The 24,702-nt window shown below is 37.6% G+C and overlaps 1 protein-coding gene across 4 annotated transcripts in view; it reads left to right on the top strand.

Moving 5' to 3' along the window:
* TMCC1 (transmembrane and coiled-coil domain family 1) overlaps nt 1-24,702 on the top strand; it is a 183,160-nt gene that overhangs the window by 99,510 nt on the left and 58,948 nt on the right. Inside the window, exon 1 of one of the 4 annotated variants that reach the window (XM_032841501.1) lies at nt 21,901-22,040. The exons of 2 other annotated variants lie outside the window; for them this stretch is intronic. In XM_032841501.1, coding sequence (XP_032697392.1) covers nt 22,014-22,040 — 27 coding nt within the window. In that variant the 5' untranslated portion in view covers nt 21,901-22,013. Of the gene's footprint in view, nt 1-21,900; nt 22,056-24,702 lie in introns of those variants that run through there. One more of the 4 variants, XM_032841499.1, reaches the window with a different exon arrangement.

Below are 24,702 nucleotides of genomic sequence, written 5' to 3'. Positions count from 1 at the left end.
ATGGTATGTGTGTTTGTACTCAGAACAGTTCTATAAGGCGTGCTGTATTCTTACCTTGATGATGAAGAAACTAATGTTTAGTGGTTGTGAAAGTTACACAGTTGTGAAAGTTAAACAGTTAGTAATCAGTAAGTGGAAAGTTGACTAAGCCGTGATTTCTTTACACCACCTTGACTTTAGCGTGAAAGGCTGTAGATCCTGATGGGTGGAGGAAGGGAAGGGAGGAGGGTAACACCGTGAGATTTAAATTATTAGAAAAATAAATTGTTAAATTATATGAAAGGTTAAGATATAATTCCAAAAGGCTGATGAGTCCTGAGATAGGTGATTTCAGAGGGTGGGGTGGAACAGAGCCATATGCTAATAAGGTCAAGGGTATATCCCTTTTGATTAATCTATAAATCCTAGAAGAGCTAGATGTTATAAAGCACAGTCATATAATAGTTTAGCCAGAGACAGAGGGAAGACAAAACACCATCCAGTGAAGTAATGAAGTCAAGATGGAAAGAAGAGGTAAGTACAGGAGGCCAGAATAATACTACAACTTATAGATGTAGATAGACTTTGCTTTAAACCATAAGGAGGTTACTTCTTAGAATTAATTCTCTATTCATACCCTTTGTAGACTTTTCTCACCCACCAATAAAATGCCTGTGGTTAAGCTCCAAATGTTGTGGAACTAGGCACTCTTAAGTGCTCCATAGCTCTTACCTCTCTACCCCTTACATACATATTATCTTCCCCTTGGTTGAGTTGAGAAACATTATTTGGGAATATAAGTCAGACCAAAAAGAGTACAAGAAAAGAGCAGAACAATTTTTTGTTCCTTGATTTATCCTGTGCCATTATCTTTTTGACAACAAGTACAAAGTTCAAGCTTTAGTTGTTATCCTGCTGCTACTCAATTATCAAGCAGTAGACCTGCTACTCTTTGATGGAGTTGAGCTGTTGGAGATGTCATCAGCTGGCACAGGGGGAGTAAAGGACTTTGAACTCTTAATTCTGATTTGCAAACTTTCGATTTCTGAATTTATGGTGATTGATGTCTCTAAGAGTATACCTAAGGTGGAAGTATGGACAGGAAAGACAGCTAATACATAGTGAGCCCATACTCTCTGTGAGGCCGTCTGAAGCACCTGAAGATGAAATAAGAGTATCAGAGATCACAAAGGTCTGATTTGTTTTCATTTATATGGCTTTGCTTCTCAGAAATGATGGGGCTGGGATTTTGAAGAAAAGACAGTTGAGATGAGAAACATTGTTTTAGCAAAAGCTGATACTGAATGCTCATTTTGCCACCATGCGTGCATTTAATAAATGATGGGGAGTAGGAAAAGAAGCAACTAAACATATGATTGCTAAGTTTCGTTTGCCCCTCTCTTATGTAGTGTTTAAGAGCAGGGATCTGGGGGCGCCTGCGTGGCTCAGTGGGTTAAAGCCTCTGCCTTCAGCTCAGGTCATGATCCCACGGTCCTGGGATCAAGCCCCGCATCAGGCTCTCTACTCGGCGGGGAGCCTGCTTCCTCCTCTCTCTCTGCCTGCTTCTCTGCCTACTTGTGATCTCCGTCTGTCAAATAAATAAATAAAAATCTTTAAAAAAAAAAAAAAAGAGCAGGGATCTGAAGTTAGAATGCTTAGGTTTCCAGCATCTTTCCCCTTTTCATTACTTTATGCAATAAGGTGATGCCAGACTCCTCACGCCTTATGAACACAGGACACTGAACCTGTTTGGCGTGAAAGGAAACAGAATCAGGGGGTAGAATTCTTAGGCTGTTAGGGGGACCTGAGTGGCTCAGTCAGTTAGGCAGCTGCCTTCTGCTCAAGTCATGATCCTGGGGTCCTGGGATTGAGCTCCACATTGGGCTCCCTGCTCAGTGGGGAGCCTGCTTCTCCCTCTTCCTCTGTCCCCCCAACCCGTTCCTGTGCACTCTCTCTCAAATAAATAAGTAAAATCTAAAAAAAAAAAAAAAAAAAATTTGTAGGCTATTAATACATGGAGGTTATAAACTTATTGCCAGACCACTCACCCGTGAGCTCAACCTTATAATGTATTCTGTCAAACACATACTTCTGTCAAAAATTCAGATTAGATCCTTGATATTTGGCAACAGTGTGCTAGGGGAGATGACACATGTGTCCCTTAGATTAGCCTAGCCTTCTCCCATATCAAGTCAGATTACTAGGAAGCTGCAGACCTGAACTTGTAGAAATTCACTCACTGAACTCTGACTTTACACTTGATCTTATTAGCCAAAAGGCCAAGAAGCAATGACCTATAATTTTATAGTAAGCCCTTGATTTTTGTTACAGATGGATATCAGAATCATATACAAAGAATGCTTTTCCATTTCTTGTAGAAATCATTTTTTAAAATTTTGTTAGTTTTTCTTATAAAAGAGTTCACATGCATATTTCTCCTCCAATTAAGTATACTAATAATTTCTTAAGCACTTATATATAGCTAATGGAAAAGTACAGTGTATTTTCATTTTTGCTCTGTTTGTCAGAAAATTCAGAAGTAGTCAATTGCAGTAACTAGCCTTAGTTTATATTTCTAATTCATTTATCTCCCTGTCCTCTAAGATATTTGTTCTTTATTCATTATTTCTATTGAGTTTATAAAAAATGCATAAATTTTACAAGTCATCTCACTTTTTTTGGAAGTAAGGTAGATTTTGAACTAATTGGTATTGCAAAAGAATGGTGTAATAAGATATAGAGATCCACTCCAGTCCTCGGTATTCTTAATTAATGGAGCATCTGAGCAGGGATGTGAAAAAGAAATACAGTTCTTCTTTTGAAAAAGAAGTACAGTTATGGAGTTGGATTGTTTTTTTGTTTTCCTGACCTAAGACTTATGAATCATAGACCAGTGGTTTCCAGCCTATGGACTTAGAACCTTGGTGACAGTGGAACTGTTGTGAGTAGTCTACATGTCCAGTGTGTATTTTTCAGAAAGTGTTATTAAAATTATAATTTCTGAGGCGCCTGGGTGGTGCAGTTAGTTAAGCGTCACACCTTGGTTTTGGCTCAGGTCTTGCTCTCAGGGTCGTGGATCAAGCCCTGCCTTGGACCCTGTAATCAATGTGGAATCTGCTTAAAACTCTCTTTCCCTCCCACTTACACTTTCTCTCTCGCTCTCTCTTTAAAATAAATAAAATCTTTAAAAGAAAAAAAAACTATAATTTCTGTCATCTGGATAGATGTACATTTTTTAATTATTAGAAGTGATAATTTTGTTTTTTAAGTTCCAATATAATTAATGTGTAGTGTTGTATTTCAGTTATACAATATATTGAGTCAGCAGTTCTATACATTACTTAGTGCTCATCACAGTAAGGGTACTCTTTTAAAGATTATTTATTTATTTATTTATTTGATAGAGATCACAAGTAGGCAGAGAGGCAGGCAGAGAGAGAAGGGTGGGGGAAGCAGACTCCCCGCTGAGCAAAGAGCCCGATGCGGGGCTCGATCCCAGGACCCCGAGATCACGACCCGAGCTAAAGGCAGAGGCCCAACCCACTGAGCCACCCAGGCGCCCCCACAGTAAGGGTACTCTTAATCCCTTTATTTATTTCACCCATACCCCCCACTAGCCTCCTCCGATAACCACTAGTCAGTTCTGGTGGTTTAAGAGTCTATTTTATTGTTGTCTTTTTTCTTCGCTTGTTTTACTTCTTAAATTTTATATATGAACGAAATCACGTGTCTTTCTCTGACTTATTTCACTTAGGAAGTTTGTATATATTTTAATCTCTTAATATCACTAGATACTGAATGATATTAGAAAGTGGAGGTAAATTTAATAGGCAGAATAATGGTATTGTAGATATTTAGGCAAATGGCTTTAAATTTTGTATATGGGGCGCCTGGGTGGCTCAGTGGGTTAAAGCCTCTGCCTTCAGCTCAGGTCATGATCCCAGTGTCCTGGGATCGAGCCCCGCATCAGGCTCTCTACTCGGCGGGGAGCCTGCTTCCTCCTCTCTCTCTGCCTGCTTCTCTCCCTACTTGTGATCTCTGTCAAATAAATAAATAAAATCTTAAAAAAAATTTTTTTTGTATAGAGATGCTGAAGTATTTTAGTGTGGAGTATCATGTAATTTAAGTGGTTTAGCTGTGTGTGTGTGTGTGTGTGTGTGTGTGTAAAGACAATACACGGTAGAAAACAGTGTTGAATCTAGGTGGTGGATGTGTAGCTGTTCATTATAACATTCTATTTCTCTCTATCTTTGAAATTTTTTGTAACTGAAAGTAAAGGCTGCTCAGACTTCAAAAGAATGGTTATCATATAGAGAACAAACTGATGGTTACTGGAGGAGAGATGGGTGGGGGCATGGGTTAAGCAGGTCATGGGCATTAAGGAGGGCATTTGTTGTGATGAGCACTGGGTGTTATATCTAAGTAATGAATCACTAAAGTCTAGAGCTGAGACTAATATTGCACTCTATGTTAACTACCTAGAATTTAAATAAAAACTTGGAAGGGAAAAAAAAGCATATGGCAAAAGCCATGTGTTTCACTCCTAGGAAAAAACAAAAACAAAACACAAAACCCAAAAGAATGGTTATCAGTACTTGGACCAACCCTCATATTTTAAAGGAGGAAAATTTTTATCACAGTGATTCAACTGCCTGGACTTATTTTTGCCCAACATTGTACTACTAACATAAGGGGATATGTAACTAAAGTGTGACAACTGTGTGCTAGAATAACTGCTGCAGTCTTATCTGGCCTGAATGACTGCAGTGTAGCATTCTGGCAGGCTTCCTGGGGGTTCTAGACATATCCTGCCAGTTACATTTATAACTGCAGAGGAGTCAGTACAATAGATAGTTTGGCATTTGTGCTAGTAGGTACCAAGTGAACAGTGACTCTGGAGCATGTTGCCTGCCCGCACTTCCTTGTAAGAGATCTGCAGCCTCAGCCTAGATGACCTGGCAGATTTCTGGATCGTTTATATGGTTAGAAAGACACATTCCCTACCCCCTTCCCTACTGAGTCATATTAGAGCTAGCACAAAAGGGTATAGAGTGACTAAAACTCCTGTTGCTGCTCTGGCTATAGTATACCACTTTTGAATTCTACAGGCAAGAGCAAGTTTTTTGGCCCTACTCAGTCTATGGTACCCTTCCCAGAGTTTTGAAAAGCACCCTCAGATAGTAAGTAGATAGGTTTCTACCAGTCCCCATCTTTGAGTAACCACTGCCCAACTACAACATATGCCAAATAACCTGCTGTACTGTATTGTAGCAGATGATAGCTAGGGAAAGCAGAGAGATCATAAGATAGCTCAGTTCTCTGGGGTGCCTGGGTGGCTCAGTGGGTTAAGCCTCTGCCTTCGGCTCAGGTCATGATTGCAGGGTCCTGGGATGGAGTCACACATCGGGCTGCCTGCTCGGCAGGGAGCTTGCTTCCCTCTCTCTCTCTGCCTGCCTCTCTGCCTACTTATGATCGATCGATCTCTCTCTCTCTCTCTCTCTCTGTCAAATAAATAAATAAATAAAATCTTTAAAAAACAAAAAAAAAGACAGCTCAGCTCTCCTTAGACTCTTGATTGATGAGATTGTTACTTAAGACATAACAGAAGCTAGCCTGGTCATTAGGGTTCTTACACATGTTCACATCACTTGCTCTCATTTGTGTCATTTTGAAATGTACTTAAACCTTTGTAGCCCCTGGTTCTCTTAGCTATCCTTTTTTTTTTTTAAGAGAGAGGTGTGTGTGCATACTCATGCAAGTGGGAGGTGGTGGGAGGGTTGCAGAGGGAGAGAGAATCTTAAGCAGGCTCCAGGCCCAGCTCAGAGCCTGACATAGGGCTTGATCTCACAGAGCTGAGATCATGACCTGAGCTGAAATCAAGAGTCAGATGCTTAACCAACTGAGCCGCCTAGGAGCCCCTCAGCCTTCTTAAACAGTTTTTATTGTATGTGTGTGTATTTGGCTAATGTATTTTCAGAATCTTACTTTTTTGGGATGCCTGGGTAGCTCAGTTGGGTAAGGGTCTGCTTTTGGCTCAGGTCATGATCCTGGGGTCCTGAGATCGAGTGCTTCTCCCTGTACCTGCTGTTCCCCCTGCTTGTGCTCTTGAGGTTCATGGCACAAAAGAAGAGAGAAAAGAAAAAAAGGACAATAAGACAAATAAATAAAAGCTTAAAAAAATATTTTTTCACTAAACACATGAGTGTTCGTGTAACTGCTTACACAGTAATGTAACTGGTATATATGTTCTCATGATTTTTTCTTTTTTGCTTGTCATATTTATAATATTTCAAACAAACAGAAAGAGAATAACATAGTGTCCAAGGACCATTACCAGGCTTTTTCAGACTTCTGATTTTGCTGTATTTGCTTCAGAGAAAGTTTAATTTGTGTGTACCACTCCTCAATCCATTCCCCCTTCTTTGAACATAACTATTCTGAATTTAGTATTTTTCATGAACATATTTTATGTAATTTTATTATGTATACATGTATTCATAAATAATACACAGTATTCTATAACTTCTTTTTTCACCCAGTTTCATCCTTTCGCAGTTTACTCACATTGAGACATACAATTCTATTTATTTTAATTGTTATACAGTATTTTTTTGGGTGACTATACCACAATTTAGATTGATTCTCCTATTAATAGGTATAAAGGGTATTTCCATTATTTCATCTTTTCATAAACAAGTGCTGCAATAAATATTCTTCAGAATGTCTCCCTGCACACATATGCAAGAGGGTTTTTCTAGTATATATATCTAGAAATTGAATTATTGAGTTGTGCAATATATTCATGTTTAATATAACTAGACATGGCCAAATTGTTATCCAGATGACTATACCAATTTAAACTCCCATCAGCAGTGTTTGAAAGTTCCTGTTACCCCACATCTTTACAGACGCTTGAAAATTTGGCCCAAATGTGGGTGTGAAATGATATCTATACAGCTGATTTATTCATGGTAATTTGCTTATGTTGGGCAGAGCTTATGAAGAGACAGTGGAGCTGATATCCCAGATTTTTCCCTCAGGAAACATCTTATTCTTGATTATGTAGTTTAGTAGGGTATTCTGAATGAAATGCTGCCTGCTGGTAAAATACTTTTATTTTCAAGAGTATAACAAACCTTTTAGAAATTCTATACAAGAATAACTTTGAAGAAAAGAATTTCTCATAAGATGTTTTCACTTTCGGGGCGCCTGGGTGGCTCAATGGGTTAAAGCCTCTGCCTTCAGCTCAGGTCATGATCCCAGGGTCCTGGAATCGGGCCCCACATCGGGCTCTCTGCTCAGCAGGGAGCCTGCTTCCCTCCTTTCTCTCTCTACTTGTGAGCTCTCTCTGTCAAATAAATAAAATCTTTAAAAAAAAGTTGTTTTCACTTTCCAAATTTATCCTTGTCATTCCAGTTTCCTCCATGATTCTCTTAGTTCTTCTGACTGATGATTAGCAAGGGCATGAAAGAATGAGATTCCAGTCCTTTATTGACAAATTACATCTGACGGCAGTATAAACCCACTTCTAAGAAACAAGTGTTCGCAGTTTTTCATTGCTATCATTTTGATTACTCCAATAATGAAACTGAATCTGTTTCTTAGGAACCAAATTAAGAAAGCCTAGAATATTCCACTACTTAATTAGTGGTAGTAATTAATAGTTAACTGATAATTATCTGGTGACTTTTCTAGAAAAAATGTGTAAAGAATGTGTTATTTAATGTGCATTGCATTTACATGATTGGTTCTTGAGTTGGATTCTGTACCAGTCATCTGTTGCTATGTAACAAATCACCTCCAAACTTAGTAGTGTAAAATTCTGGTTCTGAGTAAAAGATGGAGCAGGTACACTTCACCCAGTCTCTCCCACTGAATGCAGTTTTTAAAACCTGGCATAGAGCAGCTATTTGAAAATTCTGAAAGGTAGATTGTAATAGGCAGACTGGGAAAGAAAAGCAGATCTTGAAGTACTGTAGAACTAAGGTTAAACTCAGATTTCTCCCATTCTGGTATCCTCAGGCCTGAATTCAGCACAGCCTAAAACACAGAAGCAGGCACCAATGTTAATAGAACTCCAGGAGAAACCATCAGCTCAGGTGCAAAGGAATAAGAAGGTGATATTCTAATGCTCAGAGAAAGTACAGAAACCTCTTATTGTCCTTTTTTTTTTTTTCTCTCTTCTCTTGTGCCATGAACCTCAAGAGGTTCTGTGGTGGCAGCAGATTGGGGTCTGACCGGAGCCTAAAGCCCTGGGGGCAGGGAAACTTTCTCTCTGATTAGTGGAGCTTTAGTCCCAAAAAGGTAGGATATCCCCATTTGCTTTTTTTCCTCTCTCCTTCAGCTGCTTGGCTCCAGACACAGGCATTGTAGAAGTTGTGTGAGAGTGAAGTAAGTAAAACCCAAGCTTTCTGGCTATGTGACAGGAAAGGGGAACTCTCATGAACCAGGAAATACTGGGGAGATTTTGAAAGGGAGAAGCTAGGTAAATAAACTCTTTAGTAAAATTTTATTATGAACTCCTAGGCTTACTCATGTGCTGTACGTGTAGAAATTCAACCCCAAATAACATCTACTCTCTGAAAAATGAAGTATGGGTTAGACCACTGCTTAGGTACCAGAATGTCAACAGGTGGTACACATATGGGACAGATCCAAATACCACTGCAAAGACTTTAAAAACTTAATTGAAACCACAATCCACAGAAGGCTGGTCAGAAACTATGGCCTGAAGAAAACTGGGTTGATTGCCTACTAAAAGAAAAATATCAGTATTCTCCATAGGATTTTAAGATGACCTAGATAGAATCTTATAATAATGTCCAAACAGTCCAGGATACAATAAAAAGGTTGCTTGGCGTTTGAAAAAAATAGGAAAATCAATTCACTTGGAAAAAGTCAGCCAAAAGATGCCAATGCCAAAAAAAACAGATATAGTGCTGACAAAAACTAAAACAGCAATTCTAAAAATATTCCAGCAAGTAAGGACAGACATTCTTGAATAGAAAGATAAAAAGTCTCAACAAAGAAACAAAAGAGGTAAAGGATCAAATGAGCAACTTAGAACCAAAAAATACAGTAAATGAAAAAACAAAAACCCTGGATAGGATCAACAGCAGAATGAAAATGACAGAGAAAAAAGTCAATGTACACATGAAAATAGTAAGTAGAAATTATCCTGTCATTTGCGGGAGTATTGAGAAAAAAACTGAAGAGAAACTTAGGGATTTGTGGGATAATGACAGAGGTCTAAGATTCATGTCATTAAAGTTCCAACAGGAGAGGTGAAGAAGTGGTACAGAAAATTTATTTGAAGAAATAATGCTTAGATACTTCCCAAATTTGGCAAATAACCTAAACCTATAGATTCAAGATTTAAGCTTATAGATACAGGAAATCCTAAAAAGGATAGAGACAAACCCACACCCAAACACATAACTAAAACTATCATGACACCAAAACCAAAGACAAAAAAAATCTCAAAAGCAGAGAAAAAGGATGTAGTGCTTACAGGGAAACAACTGTTCAAATGACTTCATATTTCTCATCAGAAATCTTGATGACAGAAAGAAGTAGAATTACATTTTTAAAGTGCTGGTGGCAGAGGTATCAACTTAAGGTTTTATGTCTAGCAAAAGTATCCTTCATGGATGAGAATAAAATAAAGAATTTACAGCTACTAGATCCTGCTATAAAATATTTATACTTCTCTTGAATTCTTCAATTAACAGTAGAAAGCAAAGAATTATAAATCAATAATGGGATTTTCACTATATATAAATACATAATATATTATGAAGAGAGGGTAAAAGAACCTAAAATGGTGATAATGATAAGGTTTATACTTTAACTTAAAGTGGTAAAATGTTAATTTTAAGTAGTCTGTGAAAAGTTACATGTGTATATTGTGATCCCTAGAGCAACGACAAAAAAACAAAACCTGACCTCCCAAAAATATGTAGTAAAAAACCCAGTTGATTAAAATGAAATAGTAAGACTGTGGGTTGCTGGAGGGGAGGGTGAGTAGGAGGGTTGGGGTGATTGGGTGGTAGACACTGGGAAGGGTATGTGCTATGGTACATACTGTGAATTGTTTAAGACAAATCACAGACCTGTACCCCTGAAACAAGTAATATATGTTAATAAAAAATAAAATAAAATACAAAGAACTGTTCAGATAACCCAGAAGAGACCAAGAAGGGAGAAAAAAAAACATGGAATGAAAAACAGGATGGACAGAAAGAAAACAAATAATAAAATTGGAGACCTGAATTCAAACATATTGGTAATTTCAGTAAATGTAAATGATGTAAACATGCCAAGTAAATGACAGCTTATCAACGTGGTTTTTTAAAAAAGATTTATTTATTTATTTTAGAAAGAGAGTGTGAGCAGGGAGGAGCAGAGGGAGAGAGAGGAAATCTCAAGCAGATTACATGCTGAGTGTGAGACCCAGATGCAGGGCTCAGTCTCACAACCCTGAGATCATGACCTGAACCAAAAACCAGGAGTTGACAGCTCAACTGACTAAGCCACCCAGGTGCCCCCAAAGTGGATGGAAAAAAACAAAAAAAAAAAAAACAAAAAAAACTGCTCTGATTATCTCCTGCTTCTTTAAAAAATTTACTTCAAATATAATGATGTAAATAAGTTACAAGAAAAGGGGCAGAAAAAGGTATATTTCAGGGCACTTAGGTGGCTCAGTCAGTTGAGCAGCTGACTCTAGGTTTCAACTGGGGTTATGATCACTGGGTCCTAGGATGAGCCCTGCCCTGAGCTCTATGCTAAGCCAGGAAGTCTATGTGTGGATTTCCTCTCTCTCCCTTTCCCTCTGCCCCTCCCCCTGCACGTGCAGTCACACACTCTTGTTTCTCTCTCTGTGTCTCTAGAATAAATAAATCTTTAAAAAAAAAAAAAGCTTGAGTGTAGACTTCAGAGCAAGGAAAATTACTAGAAATACTAGAAATAAAGATAATACATAAGGATTAAAAATAGTTCACCAAGGAAACATAACAGCTCTAAAACTGTATATGTACATAAAATATTAAATGCTCTCCTAATAAGAGAGCTTGAGAATACTGGAAGAAAAAATGGATAGAACTGAAAAGGCAGATAAATCCACAATTACAGTTAGAAGCTTCAGCATTCCTCTCTCAGTGATCTGTAGAACCTAGTAGGCAGAAAATTGGCAAGTATATAGAAGAACTAAGTGTGCCTGGGTGGCTCAGTCAGTTAAGCATCTGCCTTCAGTTCAGGTCATGATTTCAGGGTTCTGGGATTGAGCCCTGTGTCAGGCTCCCTGCTCAGCGGGGGGAGTCTAGTTCTTTCTCACCCCTTCTCCCTGCTCTCTCTCTCTCTCTCAAATAAATAAATAAAATCTTGAAAAAAGAACCAAGTAGCACCTTCCACCAACCGGATCTGTTGATGTGTATGAAACACTTTAAACAAAACAGCCCCAGAATATATATTTTTTCAAGTGCCCGGGTACCAGTCAAGATACGCCCTATCATGTATGATAAAACTAACCTGAAATAAATTTAAAAGAATTGAAATAAGATATGTTCTCTGACCATAGGAGAGTTAGACTAGGAAACAATAACATAAAGATAACAGGAAGATACCTAAATACATTTAGATGTGAAACATCATACTTCTAAATAATCCATGGGTCAAAGAGAAAGTCTCAGAGGAAATTGGAAAGTATTTTGAGCTGAGAGAAAATGAAAACATAAAAAATACATAACAAAAATTTGGGGGACGGGCTCCTTGGTGGCGCAGCTGGTTAAGCGTCTGACTCTTGGTTTAGGCTCAGGTCATGATCTCAAGGTTGTGAGATGGAGCCCTGCCTCAGATACGCACTGAATATGGAGTCTGCTTCAGTTTTTCTCTCCCTTTCCTCTTCCCCACTGCATGCATGCTTTCAATTAATCTTTTTTTTTAAGATTTTATTTATTTATTTGACAGAGAGCGAGATTACAAGTAGGCAGAGGCAGATGGGGGCGGGGGGGGGGGGGAAGGGAAGCAGGCTCCCTGCTGAGCAGAAAGCCCGATGTGGGGCTTGATCCCACGACCCTGAGATCATGACCTGAGCGGAGGGCAGAGGCTTTAACCCACTGAGCCACCCAGGTGCCCCCAGTCAATCTATTTTTAAAAATGGGTGGGTGCAGCTAAAGTAGTAGAGAGAAATTTATAACATTAAAAACTTACATAAGAAAACAGGTATCAAATCAACAATCTAAGCACCAGCCTTAACAAATCTGAAGAAATGTAAAAACAATAAACCCGGGTGCCTGGGTGGCTCAGTGGTTTAGGCCTCTGCCTTTAGCTCAGGTCGTGGTCCCGGGGTCCTAGGATCAAGGCCCTTGTCGGGCTCTCTGCTCAGTGGAGAGCCTGCTTCTTCCTCTCTCTCTCTGCCTGCCTCTCTGCCTACTTGTGATCTCTCTCTGTCAAATAAATAAGTAAAATCTTAAAAAAAAAAAAAAAAAAAAACCCAAAACAAGCAAAGGGAGGAGGTAATAAAAATAAGAGTAGAAACCAATGGAATTTAAAACAAAGGAACATTGGAGTAAAACAGTGAAAATAAAAGCTGGTTCATAGAAAGGATTAATAAAATTGATAAATCTCAGGGCACCTGGGTGACTCAGTCAGGTAAGCATCTGCCTTTGGCTCAGGTCGTGATCGCAGGGGCCTGGGATCAAGCCCCGAATCGGGCTCCCTACCCTGCTTCTCTCTCTTCCCTCTGCTCACGTGCACTCTATCTCTTTTTCTCAAATAAATCTTTTTAAAAAATTTTTTAAAAATTGATAAATCTCTAACAAGATGATGATGGCAGGCATGAAGTACTAAAGTCCAGAATGAAAGATAAGATTACACTATAAACCCACAGACATCAGAAAGATGATAAGGGACTACTATAAACAACTCGAAATACATAAATCAGCAACTTAATGGAGGAAACCAAATTCTCAAACAGTGAACTACCAATACTTATCTAAGTCGAAAAGATAGCTTGAGTAGTTCTAGAACTATTAAAGAAATGAAATTTGTAGTTCAAAACATTCTGAAAAAGAAATTACATAATGTCACTGGCAAATTCTACCACACATTTCTGGAAGTATACCAACTCTCTGTGATTTCTTACAGAAAATAAAAGAGACAGGGACTCCATTTTATGAGGCCAGCATTACTCTGATATCAAAACCAGACAAAAGCTATACAAGAGGATAAAACAGACCAATATCTCTCATAAACATAGATGAGAAAATGCTCCACAAAGTACTAACAAATTGAACATAACAATATATAAAGAATAATATATCATGACCAAGTATAGTTTGTATCAGGAATGCAGTACTAGTTTAGTATTTGAAAATCAAACAATATAATTCACAATATTGACAACCCAAATAAAGCCATATATCAGTTGATGCAGGAAAAGCATTTGACAAAACTTATTAACCATTCATTATTTGAAACTCTCAGCAAACTAGGAGTAGAAGGAAATTTCTTCAACTGATTGGGCATCTAACAAAAAAAATTTTAAACTGCAACTGACATCATATGTAATGGTATAACCCTGAATCTTTACATTTTAGGAGTGGGTAGAAGGCAAGGATGTCCTCTCTGACCACTACATTTTAACATTGTACTTAAAGTGCTAGCCAGTACAGTTAGGCAAGAAAAATAAATAAAAGGCATACAGATGGAAAAAGAAGAAATAAAACTGTTTCTGCTCATAGCTACGGCACTGCCTACATAGAAAATCCCAAGGAATCCAGAAAAAACTCTAAGAACTAATAAATGAGTTTAGCAAGATCTAAAGATAACAGTGCCAACCCACACAAAACAACTGAGCTTTTATATACTTGCAATGAACAATTGGGGGAAAGGATTTACTATTTACAATGGCAGCAAGAGAAAAATACTGAAGTAGAAGTATAAAAATCATATTGCAGGATTTCTATGCTGAAATTGTAAAACACTGATGAAAGAAATTAAAGATAAAAAAATACAAAGATATATTCACGGATTGGAAGACTCAGCATTCTAAAAATGTCATTTCTGTCCAGTTCCATAGATTTATAGAATTCCAGTAAAGAATCTTAGCAAAATTTTTTTGTAATTATCGACAAGATTATTTTCAAATTTATATGAAAAGGCAGAGGAACTAGAGTAGCCAAATCAATTTTGTGAAAGAAGGTTAAGCTGAGTGAATTAATCCTATGCAGTTTCAAGATTTATCACAAAGCTACAGTAATCAAGATGGTATCACATTGGCAAAAGGATAGATAGAATAGGAAGTCCAAAAATAGAACCACATAAATATCACCAATTCATATTTCACTAAAATGCAAAGATAATGGAAAGTAGCTAGTGTTTTAAAAAAGAGATTTTGGACAAATTTGACATCCACATGCAAAAATATGAGCCTCTATGTAATCTTACACTTTATATAAAAATTAACACAAAATAGTTCATAAATCCATCTGTAAAACATAAAACCTTCATAAGAATACATAGAAAAGGATGAGGCAAAATGTTTTTAAGTATGACACCTTAGGCGCAATTCATAACATTAAAAAATAAAAAGGAATTCATCAAAATTTAAAAAAAATTTTTTTTTTTAATGATGAAAAACACTATTAAGAGAATGAGAAGGCATGCTATAGCCTGGGAGGAAATTTTGCAGATTGCATATCTGACAAAGACCATATATTCAGAGTATATTTTTAAAACTGTCAAAACTGACCAGGAATAAAACAACCCATTTGAAAAATTGTTGAATTTGGATATCTTAAATAGTCTGTTTACCAAAGAAGATGTATGGTGGTAAATAAATAAATGAAAAATATTTAGCATTATTAGCTGTTAGGGAAATGCAAATTAAAACCAAGATGAGATACTACTGGTCTAATGGCACAAATGAAAACTGACCATTTCAGATACTGACAAGGACACAGGCAAATAACCCTAATGCATTGTTTATAGGAAAGGAAAAAGGTACAACTACTCTGGAAAACATTTTGGTGATTTTCTTTTTAAGTTAAAGGTACACTTAACATATGACCCAACAATTCCATTCCCAGGTTTTTAACCTATAGAAGTGAAAACTTACATTTCCACAAAATTCTTCATGCCATTGTTTAGAGCAGCTCTATTTATAATTGCCAAGAAGTAGAAACCATCCAAATGTCCTTCAGCAAGTGAATGGGTAAACAAACTGTGGTATATCCATATAGTGGACTACTACTCAACAATAAAAAGAAATAGCTATTGATACAATATCCTGGTTGTGTGTCACAGACATTGTGCTGAGTAAAAGAAATCATCTCAAAAGTTATATACTATATGATTCTGTTGATATCACATTCTCAAAAAACACAAAATCATGGTGAAAAGAATGGATTATGCATTAGTGGTGGGGTTAGGTGTGACTACACAAGGGAGTCATTTATTTATTTATTTATTTATGGTGTATAACTGACATATAGTGTTATATTAGTTTCAGGTGTACAGCATATTGATTCGACAGTTCTTTACATTACTCAGTGCTCACTGTGATAAGTGCAGTCACCATTTGTTACCCTTTGTTACATAATAATTTGTTACACAATAATTTGTTACAATTATTACAGTATCATTGACTATATTTCCTATACTATACTTTTCATTTCTGTGACTTATTTTATAACAGGAACTTTGTACCCCTTAATCTGTTTCACACACACCCCCCGCCCCCCGACGCTACCTCACCTCTGGCAACCACCGGTTTGTTCTCTAAGAGTATTTTAAGAGTCTGTTCGGTTTTTTGCTTTTTTTTGTTGTTGTTCATTTTGTTTTTTTATATTCCACATGTAAGTGAAATCATATGATATTTGTCTGATTTATTTCATTTAACAAAATTCCCTCTAGGTCCATCCATGTTGTCGCAAATGGCAGGATTTTGTACTTTTTTTTATGGTTAATATCCCACTGTATTTATGTACCATATCTTCTTTATCTATTCGTTGATCAATTAACACTTGGATGGCTTCCTTATGTTGGCTATTAATAATGCTGCAGTGAACATAGGGGTACATATATCTGTTTGAATTAGTATTTTTGTTTCCTTTAGGTAAATATCCAGTAGTGGAATAACTGGATCATATGGTAATTCTGTGTGGGGTTTTTTTTTAGGATTTTTATTTATTTATTTGAGGTGGGTGGAGGAGCAGAGGGAGAGGGACAAGCAGACTCTGCACTGAGTGCAGAGCCTTACACAGAGCTTGACCCCATAGCCCTGAGCCAAAATCAAGAGTCAGAGGCTCAAACAGCTGAGCCACCCAGGAACCTCATTAGTTCTATTTATAATACTGTTTTCCACAGTGGTAATACCAGTTTACACACTGCCAGCCTCCTCCCCCCGCCCCGCCCCACTACAGTAAATAAGGGTTTCCTTTTCTCCACATCCTCACTAGCACTTATTCCTTATCTTTTTCATCACTAGCCATTCTGACTGTTTTAAGGTGGTATTTCGTTGTAGTTTTGATTTGCTATCCCCAGTGATTAGTAATGCTGAACATTTTTCACAAGGGAGTCTTTTAGAGCAATGGAATTGCTCTTTATTCTGATTACGCTGATCGTTACGTGAATCTATGCCTGTTTTAATATTCGTAGAACTGTACACATGTCTGAAAAGTTAATTTTATAGTGTTATTTAAAACATTTTTTAAAAGCTTAATGGCATAAAGTGACAACTTATTTATATGTAATGATTCTGTGGACTGACCACGTGGTTCTTCTGCTTTCTTTTGTGTTGACTGGGATATTGAGATGCCCAGAATGTCCAAATGGCCTCACTCACATGACTAGCAATATGTATTAGCCATTGACTCAGAATTTAGCTATGGCTCTTGGCCAGCGACCTTGATTCTTCCATTCTTAGTATTCTATATGGCTGGTTGGGCTTTTTTGCAGCATGTCCAGTGGGTTCCATGGAGTGTTCAAAAGAACAGTCTCCAGTTTCCAAGCACTTAACAGGTCTCTGCATCATGCTTACTAAAGCCCCATTTGCTGTACTAGTCCTGTGACCAAACCCACATTCGGTGTGGGAAGGTACAGGGCATTAATACAAGGAGTGTTGGCTCATTAGAGGCCTCCAAATTAATGTCTTTCACAGATGGTGAGTGCTTTTTGTTTTATTTAAAAAACAAAAAACAAAAAACCTTTCCTTCCAGATTACCCATATTCCTTCAACAAAAACATTGAGACTCCAGTATCTAAGAGGGAGAAATTGAAGATGGCCTGTTATTTAAAAAAATGTAAACTGTGATTGTTTGAAGTATGTTGAAAGTGTGCTGTTTTCCTCCAAGTGTCAATGATTATAGACCCACATCTGTTTAAAAGAGATTTTATTTATTTATTTATTTACTTATTTACTTACTTATATGAAAGAGAGCACATGCACACACGAGTCGGGGGCAGGGCAGAGGGAGAAGGAGACTCCTTGCTGAGCAGGGAGCCTGATGGGGGCTAGATCCCAGGACCCTGAGATCATGACCTGAGCTGAAGGCAGCTGAGCTACCCAGGTGCCCTCTAGACCCACATCTCGAGAGAGATTTGAATTTATTCTTTGAGTACCCGATTACTTTCCCCCATAACTCTATCATTAATTGACTCTCAGTATAGGGAATGGGGCTCCAAAAGCACTCACATGAAAGATGCTGGGAGTGGATCTTAAAAGTTCTCATCAGAAGGAAAAATTTTTTGTAACCATACATGGTTATGGATGTTAATTAACTTACTGTGATAATCATTTTGCAACATACCCATATATCAGATCATTGTGTTACACACCTAGAACTAATACAATGTTATATGTATTGATTATATCAATTTTAAAAACACACAAAAGAGCTCACATAGCGCTGCAGACAACCTTGAGATTAATTTTGGGGATAGAAAGGAACCTTTTTGAACACATAGTCAGATAGCATCCGAAGAAGTAATTTGTCCAAAGCAAAAAGCTTCCATGGAAGTTTTTATGTAGTGAAGATATAAGGCACAAATACTAAACCGGAAACAGCCTACAAAATGAGTATTGCAGAAATTGAGGGTGTTTTTGTTTTATGCTCATTTCTTTATTCCTTTGTTTTTAAGCAGTGGTAAACACAAGAAACCAGATTACTATGGAGTGAATGCATGAAGTAGGAAAAAGATGGTAAGAGGACAACAGCATGGTGTAGTAGAAAGAACATAAACAGAGAAATAGAAGAGATGGATTCTAGATCTGATCTGGCCACTACTGCATCCTTCACTTCTTTTCAGTATCTTGGCTTTCATACCACAGATGAGGTGTTTGATCTGAATAGTGCTTCGTAACATCCCTAGAAGGCTCTAGAGACCAAGCTCTCTGATGGAGATGTATGATTGGCGGGGGGGGTTGTGTCAGTACAATTCTTGTTTCCACAATATAAATTACAGAAATCAAAACGAAGATTCTAGGCTGGGGAGAGTACATAGTATATAGAATGAGAAGGTACTGAAGACGGGTATGAGTTTTTACAAAGTGTTGAGAAATATTGTAGTCTGGAAAATGCAAGTGATCTCCAATGTCAGTAGCAAGCAAGACTTACTCATCTTATTCACTCTTTCCTCCCTAAATGCCAGACACAGGGCCTGACACATGGTAATACTTATTTAATAAATTAATACAGGATCCGTCTCTCCTCTCAAAAAATTTTGTTTTGGACTTTGGAGAGTAATTTAGGGGTGTAACAGTTTCATCCCTTTTTTAGTCACATATTTCCTTTGTAGATGAGGTGTGAATGATGAACTTCTTTTGTCCCCCTACTAATGGGCTATTCATTTTTGGCCTAAAGGCTGAAGCTATATAGTACTATATCTGTACAGGTTTATATAGCTTATCAGATGCTTCCTTCTGTTCCTGTTCTGGTTCATAGAAGGAAATAAAAAACATTAGTTCATGTCTCCTAGCTTCACGGTGGAATAAACCCCATACACCAAAGAAATGTTTTATTGCCCTCTCAAATGTATTTTCTGTTGACCTTCTGTTTAGATCATAAGAAAAAAGCTCAGAACTCAAAAACAGAATACAATTACTCCTTTTCAATTGATAATGACCTCTCTGGGCACTGTTCCCTGTATATCCTATAACAGGAATCAAAATTTCCTTCAACAGTGTAGATATCAACACAAAAACTCATGTTCAAAGTAAATTATTCTTTCAGAAGTCCCTGTAAAATGATATAAAGCAAAATTTATTAATATGGGAAGCTGAATATCCAGTATTTTAAAACTACTTCTTTTGAAACTACCCAGTAATAGTTTTTCCTATTTGGTGATTATTTTTGTTTCCTAAACTTAATAAGATGTTGAATTACATCTTAAGTACAATTCTTAATGAATGGAAAAATTGTAGTAGAAATTGTAAGATCACCTATTAGGTGTTCAGGTACAAGTGTACATCCAAAAAAACCTTGATTGGAAACTAGAAACCTATAAATAATCAAATTTGGTATATCTCCTTTTTAAATCCAATATTGGTGACCTAATACTTACAAAATTAAAACTAGTGTATCTTGTAAGTGAAAAGCCTTTATATTTTTCTTCCTTACCCTCCCACCCCACTCCCATTATGTATTTGTTAATACCTGTTTTTTGCTCCCTCAGTGGATGTCAGATAACATGCCATAGATACTTGACTTAAGTTGTTTTGTGTGGACTATTTTAATAGTCTCCTAAGCACTCTCCCATGCCCCAGCCCTCATTTAACTCCAGCGTTGTCTGTTCTTTACTCTGAGTGATCCTGCTAAAACCTAAAACCTTTCCTAACTCTGCTCAAGACTCCCATTGACTTCCTTACAGTAGCCTACAGTGTCATACAAGTCTGCTTTCATCCACCAAGCCTTTCTGTCCTTATTTTCTATTTTACCTCCCTTAGTCTCATCCTCCTTGGCATTCTTTGTGCACACCAAATCCATTCCTGCCTCAAGGCTTTTGAACTTGGTGTCTCTCCCTGGACTACCTTTCCCCAGATATCTGCATACTTGCATTCAGATCTCTGGTCAGATGTTATTTTATCAGAGAGGCCCGTCATCCTCTGTCCTGTTTATGCTGCTCTATTTTTCTTCATACCATTCATCACCAATGGATATATATTTATTATATTTGTTTATTGGCTGTCTTCCCCAGCTAGCAGGTAGGCATATGTTTGTTCTTTGATGCTTCTCCAGAACAGTGCCTCAAGTATTTGAATGAACAGCTCAGTTTAAGTTCTACCTCTTTCTTTGAAACTTTTCTCCAACCTACAGTGATTCACTTTTCTATTGTGGGTGCTCATATTCTGTCTCTACTGATTCCTTAAATATAGAATTTTTATTGTAAACATAATTTACGTAATAGGTAAGAGTGTGGAGTGAAAATTGTACATGTGATTTAAATCCTAGCCTTAGCCATTTAAGTCTGAGCAAGTTATTAACCTTCCCACTTTTCCATTTCTATTCCTGTAAAATGGCAGTAATGGGTAGTTCAATGAATGGAACACAGAGGAGATAAAATGAGAAAAGCAGGAAGAGACCTAATCATCAAGATCATTATGTGGCATACCTGGCTGTTTGTTTGTTTTTGATATAAGTAACAGAGGTTTTGTTTTTTTTTTTTAATATTTTATTTATTTATTTGACAGAGATCACAAGTAGGCAGAGAGGCAGGCAGAGAGAGAGAGAGGAGGAAGCAGGCTCCCCGCTGAGCAGAGAGCCCGATGCGGGGCCGATCCCAGAACCCTGGGATCATGACCTGAGCCAAAGGCAGCAGCTTTAACCCACTGAGCCACCCAGGCGCCCCATAAGTAACAGAGTTTTGAAAGACTTTTTTTTTTTTTTTAAAGCAGTAGTATGCCATAGGGTAAATTTTCAACTTACTTAAAATTTTAGTTTAATGGGGCACCTGGCTGGGTCAGTCCATAGAGCATGTGACTCTTGATCTCAGAATTGTGAGTTCAAGCCCCTCGTTGGGCATGGAACCTGCTTAAATTCTAACTTCGTTTAATCTATGCTAGTACTGAACTGTTGAAGAACTTAATTTACCTTGCGGTAGTACTTTACTACAGTTTTGTTTTGTCTCTGTGTCCTGTGTTTACTGCTATTTCCTGGCTAAATTTTATTTATTAAACAATTGGGTCACTTCTGGTCTGGAGTAGAACTTTTGTAATGTAAGGGAGACCACAAAATTTAAAGGATTATATGTGCACTGCCTCATATTTTCTCTTGGCAGAAATACCATGTTCTGGCTCCTTTTTCTGCATAAGACTTTTTTAGTATTCCCCTTATTTCAGGGAAGAATTTCTAACAGTACACTTACATGGATTCTTGGTGACCTAAAAAGAAACAATAATGTTCATTAGGTTTGTGCAACCTTTGCCTTCTGGATATGTGTGAGAAATGAGATTATTTACCTTTTCTTCAGTTCTGGTGTATATGCATTACCAAAAATATATTTTTAAGATATTTTCCCTGCTCTATTGTAAAATCACAGAGAAGGTTTGGGACTTCTCACTAGGTCACAACGTCCAGAAGACTGTTCCTCAACCCAGATCAAGATCAATATAATATTAGTGATACAAATCAAATCAACCAATAGCTCTTCAAGTTTCCCACTTCCTGTCCTCCAGATACAAAATAGGCTTAAGGAGGAAAGTTCTTTCCTACCTTTGCGTATTTTGAGCTGCCTGTGTTTAGGATTCAAGTATTTCTGGTGCTTATTGCTTAACTGGGCTGAAGATTATCTCATGTGACAGCATAGATCTCTTGTTTTGGAATTGCCATTACTTTCTAGAACAGCCACTCTGTACAGCTGCCAACATGCCCTGGATCCTTTTGCTTCGTATTACAGTGATACTGCTTTGTCAGGGTAGAATTCAGCCTCACAGGGCTGGAGTCAGTCTCTGCTGACCTCATGCCACAGTACAGCATGTTCAAGTCTGGGAGAAACCCGAGGGCTATTCGGCATATTCCTCTTCTTTCTCCCTTACAAGCATGGAGCCCTCACTCTCCTCGGAAACCGTATGTTGTATATGTGTGTGTATCTGTCTTTTTTTTTTAAAAACTCTTCCTTAATCCTGTAATTCTACAGCTTTAAGTGGGGGCTGGCTGAATAGATAGATACAGGAGATGCTTTGAGCTGCTGAAACGCAGCATTTTTCAGTAGTAGATCTCAGCCATGGGCATTTGCTATTTTTGGACGGATTTGTGTGAGGTTGCAATAACCAAGAAGCATGTTATGTGTTTCCCAGTTGTTCATTTTGCCCATAGCTATTTGGGCGGAATGTACAGAGCACTCTTTTGACAGTGTGGGCATGCTCAGATCATGCTGGAGTGTTCCGACTCCCGTGTGATGGGCTGCTTCAGTGCAGAGTAAATGTCAGCCTCACTCGCTCAGGCAGAAAAGTTATCAGAAAATAAGTGTTTCCTTCAGTGAACAAGAGAGTTTCATTTGCCTTTGGCAGCTTAGGAAAAGCTTGGGTTAAATTTGAAGATGCTAGGCATGCATAACAAATAAGAACTTGGATTAGATCCATTTGAAATACTTCTCACATTAAAAACAAAGGTTCTTATCATTCAGCTCCCTGTTTTCACTGTATTTTTCCCAAAGACTTGGCAGTTTTCCTAATTGTAAAGCAGTGTGCACGTATCTCAGTGCTAAAGTTTATGTCTTCAGATCAGAAGAACAAATCTCTGAGATACAACTGGATAGGAAGATGATCCAGCTTTATGCAACACAACCACCATTTTCACATTTGTTCTGTAATCTTGAGTAGAAAACTTGGTCATATCTTGATTTTACCATGATTTTTTGAATTGGTTCTATAAATGAGCCAATAAATGGTTATATCTGTTTCCTAAGAGATAATACTAAAGCAAAACAGATTTTTTTATAGTTTTACCTGATTCTAAAATGAATATACATTAATACTATTTGCCCTTGAGCCATTGGATTTAAGGTCCAGATTTTTTACTCTGAAATTTGATATTAAATTACTCTCTTGCAATTTATGGTTAATAATTTAAATACTGCCTTCGTTAAGAGATTTGTGTCTCTGCTTTGTACTCTTTTTTCTGTTTGTTCTGTATCTTGGATTTTAAAACCTTGGCACATCTCTGTTTGTTCTGGGGTTATAAAAGGTCAGTTTACTTATCTGTGTTTTATTAAGAATGCTAGCTCAGGTTGAATGGGTTGGTCAAAAAGAAAGAATTCGTGGGAGAGCCCTCAAAGGATAGGAGGTGGAGACTGGTAGTAAAACAGAAATTAACTCTTTTCCCCCCTACTGACAGTCGACAGGGAGGTGGGGAACATGAAATGTAATTTAAACATTTTTAATTTATTTTCTCCATGATTGTATTAATTCATAAGTGGAGAAAATTTGCTTAAAAGATTGTAGATGAAACTGTTTTCTTGCTTCCCTCCCCATGTCTCCCTCTCACTTAACAAACTATTCGTTGACTCTGGTGAACTAAAATGCTGTCATTGAAACAATGATTTAAAATACTCAAAAATGAGGTACTTGCTCTGCATCTCTAATTCTTAGTATGACTATCTGGGTACATCAAACTGCTATAGATTGGGGTTCACATATTATGTCCTCCTTACATGAGATTGCAACATGCTTTGTTAAGAGTTCATTCTAAACTACAGAATGAATATTTTGAAGGAAGATTTGAGGGAGAAATGTTTCTGACTTTAGGTAATAAATGGAGAATTTTAGAAAGCGGGACAATGTTGAATTTAACATCTGTTTTTTTTGTTTGTTTGTTTGTTTTTGTTTTTTTTTTTTTAAAGATTTTATTTATTTATTTGTCAGAGACAGAGGGAGAGAGAGCGAGCAAGCACAGGCAGACAGAGAGGCAGGCAGAGGCAGAGGGAGAAGCAGGCTCCCTGCCGAGCAAGGAGCCCGATGTGGGACTCGATCCCAGGACGCTGGGATCATGACCTGAGCCGAAGGCAGCCGCTCAACCAACTGAGCCACCCAGGCGTCCCTTAACATCTGTTTTTTAAATGAGATTATAGTATCTCCAGATTTGATGAGTTCTAAAGACGAATAATTCCCTTTTTCCTTTCTTAATAACCCTGTATCACCACACATCTGTATGTTTAACTCATATATATAATGGAGGAAGTCCAGACAATTCCTTACCAGTGTTGATGTTGCTTAAGTTTTCTATACAAATGCCCAGAATTTACAATGGCAATTCAGAACATACATGTGTAATCACTTGGTCATATATAGATGCTTTACCTTGTAAACAAGTGTTATTTACATTGAGCTGTCACTATATCAAACTGAGCTTTTAATTTTTTTTTTCCTTAAAGAGTTTATTTATTTATTTATTTGACACAGAGAGAGACAGCGAGAACAAAGACAAAAGCAGGAGGAGTGGGAGAGGGAGAAGCAGGCTTCCCGCCCAGTAGGGAGCCCGATGTGGGGCTCAATCCCAGGACCCTGGGATCAAAACCTGAGCCAAAGACAGACACTTAATGACTGAGCCACCCAGGGGCTCCAGTGAACTTTTAAAAAATAAAATAAAACTCCTCTCACATCTGAACCTTACATTCTAGTTGGGGAAGATGACAACACATAATAAACATAATAAGTAAACTGTGGTGTGTGTTAGAGAAGGAGGATGGGCTATAAAAACAATAAAGGTGGGTAAGTGAGATTAGAAAGGC

This window comes from Lontra canadensis, unplaced genomic scaffold (genome assembly GCF_010015895.1).
Source record: "Lontra canadensis isolate GAN:19392208 unplaced genomic scaffold, GSC_riverotter_1.0 scaffold124, whole genome shotgun sequence".
Classification (NCBI taxonomy): domain Eukaryota; kingdom Metazoa; phylum Chordata; class Mammalia; order Carnivora; family Mustelidae; genus Lontra; species Lontra canadensis.
The sequence above is the reverse complement of the archived record's forward strand: the minus strand, read 5'-3'. Positions and strand labels throughout refer to the sequence as shown.